This window comes from Lathyrus oleraceus, chromosome 3 (genome assembly GCF_024323335.1).
Source record: "Lathyrus oleraceus cultivar Zhongwan6 chromosome 3, CAAS_Psat_ZW6_1.0, whole genome shotgun sequence".
NCBI lineage: Eukaryota > Viridiplantae > Streptophyta > Magnoliopsida > Fabales > Fabaceae > Lathyrus > Lathyrus oleraceus.
In genome coordinates, this window is record NC_066581.1 from 401,825,296 (window position 1) to 401,829,577 (window position 4,282).

At 39.4% G+C, this 4,282-nt stretch overlaps 1 protein-coding gene across 1 annotated transcript; it reads right to left on the bottom strand.

Moving 5' to 3' along the window:
- Positions 1-1,342: 1,342 nt before the first annotated feature.
- On the bottom strand, positions 1,343-3,085 carry LOC127131453 (uncharacterized). The gene is made up of 3 exons (XM_051060373.1): positions 2,987-3,085; positions 2,300-2,626; positions 1,343-2,191 (listed from the first exon to the last, which is right to left on the bottom strand). Exons 1-3 carry the CDS (start codon positions 3,083-3,085, stop codon positions 1,343-1,345), a joined length of 1,275 nt encoding a protein of 424 aa, XP_050916330.1.
- Between the last annotated feature and the right edge of the window lie 1,197 nt (positions 3,086-4,282).

The following is a 4,282-nucleotide window of genomic DNA, read 5'->3' on the forward strand; positions in this document are numbered from 1 at the left end:
CATATTAGGACGGGTCCTTCATAGATTTTGCTTTATTGGAGGGCATTCTTCTTTAAGATGTTGATGGTGGACCACGATGTCAATATCGAGGCCTAACATGTCTTGGTATGACCATACAATCACATTCGTGTACTCTTTCAAGAGTTTGATCCATTTTGTCTTCACCTCGTCTTGCAGAACTGAGCCAACTTAGACCTCCTTTGATTCCTCGTTTGTTCCAAGGTTAATCACTTTCATTGATTCTTCATGCAGCTGAATCACCTTTTCCTCTTGCTTGAGCAGTCTTGCCAATTCTTCGGGGAGCTCAGCATCTTCCTCACAATCGTCATCAGCTTGATTTATCGGGTTATCATTGTCGTATGAAACTATATCAGTATTGTCATTGGTGGTTGTCGAGGGTGATCTACAAGATTTAAGGTTCATGTTTTTATTGATATGAAAGAAAAAAAAATGATTTGAAGAGAATTTTAAGAAAATTGAAAATTGCCATTTGTTTTGAAAAGTGAAATAAATAAAAGAAAGACAAGGATCTCAAAATTAACTGCGAAATATGGATCTTTTCCAATAATATTTAATAAGAAAATTTGATGGGGCCCTAAAAATGGTTCCCCATGCCTTAGGCTTGACATGGGTTCCTTTTGATTTTGATAAATAGGAAGCGAAAATAAACACAGGGAATTACATTTTAATCAGGGTCACTTCCGGTATTTCAATTTCGGTCCACTTGGTGGCACCCCTTCCATCAGTCTTTGTGAAGACCAATCCGACATCTTCTTCTTTATCTTCTTCCACGTCACAGATACGGTCGTCATCAAGGTAACCAACACTTGAGAAGTATTCAGACAATGGGAGAACTAATCCTTCTGTAGCTATCGACGCAGGCTTCTTCAAATTTTGGGAGTTGTATCCCAAACTGGTACGATCCTTGTTGGAAGGAAGCTCAAGCATCCATCCACATCCTTGAGGGTGTCCATCCTTTATGATTATAAGGGAATCCTTAAAAGAGGCCATCGGAAATTCCGCATTTTGGATTCATCCCTCGCAGGGCTAACCATTTCGACATTGACTACCTCGAACGAATTAAAAGGGATTTCCTTCATTTCCCCTCTCCTTCAACATAAAAGAAATATGCCAAGTGACTTACCAGAAAATATTATTCCCCTTCTACCACCACTAACTTGTTGTTCACTACAAATTTCAGCCTTTGGTGGAGCATTGACATAACAACGCTGGCTGAATGAATCCACGACCTCCCAAGTAGGAAACTGGAGGATGGAAGAATATCCATGACATAAAAATGTGATGAAGAAAATATAGGGACCAATCTTCAAAGGTAAGTCCACTAACCAATTGCAATCCTCCTCGAACCGTCAAACGCTCGCACCACTAGTTTACTTGGTTTCATGATAAGTCCCTCAATAGTCAGCTTATCCAAGGAGCTTTTAGGCATCACATTAAGGGAGGAACCGGTGTCCACCAAAACTATGGATAAAATTGTGTCCACACATTTAATAGAGATGTGGAGAACCTTGTTATGGTTTCTTCCCTCAACGGGGAGCTTCGTGTCATTAAATCCCAAACTCAAGCTAATGGCTATATTGTTAACTACACCTTCAAACAGGCAGACCAAGATTTCTTGGGATATGCGGGCAGCCTTTAGAAACTTTACCAAAGCATCCCTATTGGCCTCTGAGCACATTAATAAGGACAACATTGAAATCTTTGAGGGTGTCTGGTTGAGTTGTTTAACCACTCGATAGTCACTCCTTTTGATGATACACATGAACTCATCTACTTCACTGGTTGTCAGAGGATCTTGCCTCAACGGGGTATTATTAACTTGCTTTCCCCTATCATTGGTTGATGGACCTCCATTCTCGATCGGAGGTGGCGCTGGTGCAGAGATCCTATCGCTTCTAGTTACACCACCAGTTCCTGCGATGCTTATCAATGGGTCATCAGACTTAATTGGTTCTTCTTGTACTTTTTGGCTGTGCATGTAGACTGGTGTGTCACACATCCAAGGGACTACCCTAGTATTGTTGTACGGGAACAGTGTTGGAACTGTTATGATCATTGGAGTAACAGGGTTCGTTAAAAGAGTCAATTGAGAAAGATTGTATGGTATTTGCGAGGGAGGAACTTCGTCGTATGGAATTTCAAGGGTTGAAACATTCTTGATAATGGAGGGCTGATAAATTATCAATATTCCTTAGTTCATTAGAGTTTGAATAGAAGCCTTCAAAACTTCACATTATTATGGGTCCTTTGAACAATATTCACAAGACTGAGCACAAACGGAGAACGCGTTGCTTCTCGATAGAACATTCTTGATTTCCATAAGTGGGGTCTTCAAATCCTTGACAAAGGTTATCATCTTCCTTCCATTGTCCAATTCCGTCATGTTTACATTTATATTATCATGGGGAGGCACAGGGTTGTTGTTTACGTTTGGGTCGTTCGACGTGAATCTAATAGCCTTAGAGTCAATCAGATCTTGTACTTTGTATTTCAACCCTTTACAGTTTTCAATAGAGTACCAGGGAGCACCATAATGGAACTCATAATGGGCATTTTCATCGTAATCGGGAGGAAGAACCACTAGTGGGGGTCCTAACTCTCTCAACTGTACAAGTGATCCTCTTAGAAGGTAAGCTAGAATATGGCTCTATGGCATTGGGACTGACTCAAACCTCATCTCAGGTCTCCTTAATCTTTATTGTTGCAGTTGATATTATTGTTGTTGACGTTGATGTTGCGGATGATAACGTTTTTTATTTTACTATGGTTGCTGACGTGGTTGATATAGTTGTTGTTGTTGCAGTTGTTGAATGGGAATAGAAAGAGTTTGTTATTATTGAATAGGAGACTCGGTGGCTACTTGTTGATATGTTCGATTCCTAGTTCGGATGATGGCCACGACATTGGTCTCGCCTTCTCTCTTTTTACCGTAAGGAACAAAGGGCTTCTTTGCTACATTGGATACCCTTGTAGAATTTTGGATCTTTCCCATCTTGATCATATTTTCGATTATTTCGCCAGCTAAGACAAGGTCAGAAAAACCCGAGAAAGTGCTCTCCACCATTTTGTCAAGGTATGTGCCTTGTAGGTTACCCATAAACATATCTATCAGCTCTCTTTCCAACAATGACGGTTGTACTCGGGCGGCTAGCTCCCTCAATCTATGAGCGTACTCTTTGAAGGATTCCTCATACTTTTGAGTCAAATTTTGCAACTGCGTGCGGTTAGGTTGTGTAGCGGGGTATTCGTTACCTTTAGATTTATTGACTAAATCAAAAGTAAATCATACAATTCGAGTCGCCACCGCACTTCTATTTATCCAAAGGAAAGGTTAGAAAGCGAACAAAAACCGAGAAGTTTTATCAAATCAAAAACTAATAAAAATGTCAGAGATCTGGGTAGGGGGGTTGGTTATGCAATGGGAAGGTTGTAAGCACCCAAAACATCCTTGGTACTCTAAGGGAGCCCTTTTTACAAATGTTGTATGGTAGGTTGGTATTTGTGAAAATATTTGTGCAGACATGATTGGGGAGATGAGAGAAGAATATACAAGTTATTTACAATTTTGTGTTTGAATGGATAAACCCATTGCCTACGTACCATCTTAAAAAGGTAAGATCAAAACCTCGTAGTTCGGGGTAAAAATCTCAAAAGAAGTTGGTGAATTGATTGGTCAAAAGCCTTAAGGTCTTTTGTTATCAAAGGGAGAAAACTCAACCCAAAACCACAAATCCACCATGTGAGGAGGGCTTCAACATGTTAGTGAGGGGTTAACCCTATAATAAGCATGGAAGACTTATAATCCAACACTAAGGATACAGGTGAGTATTATATCAACCTCTATGATAACTCAAACCTAATAGCTAACGTTTATGAAAAGCTTTAACACAAATGGTCATTGAAACAATAAAACAATTTGAGTGAGTTGGATTTACAAATAAAAAAGTATTCATAAAATAAGGTCAAAGTTGACTTAAGATTCAATTCAAAATAAGTGTTATGAAAAGAGTTTTAAAAAATCAAAGGCATAGTGCCTAGATTTCCAATTTTGAAAACAATGATAATGTTTGCACAAAGAGTTTGGCTTGGGTTAGAGTGGAGAGAAGAAGAGAAGGGCTAGGTCCTAAACATGCAAAGATGAGGGAAGAGAAATAAAACCACTTGGAGTTCCCTTCTTGAGATCATAAAGATGATCCAAGTTGCTCCTTTCCTTTGGACTTAGCAAGCAATAAGAAATTAACTCAAGCAACCAAGCAAGTAT

Bases quoted from the DNA above. Each gene is read 5' to 3' on its own strand.
- LOC127131453 (XM_051060373.1), bottom strand. From the start codon at position 3,085: ATGGTGGAGAGCACTTTCTCGGGTTTTTCTGACCTTGTCTTAGCTGGC. The intron at 2,627-2,986 runs GTATCCAATGTA...TCACTTGTACAG, and splicing joins AGATCCAAAATTCTACAAGG to TTGAGAGAGTTAGGACCCCC. The intron at 2,192-2,299 runs GTTTGTGCTCAG...ATAATTTATCAG, and splicing joins CGAGAAGCAACGCGTTCTCC to CCCTCCATTATCAAGAATGT.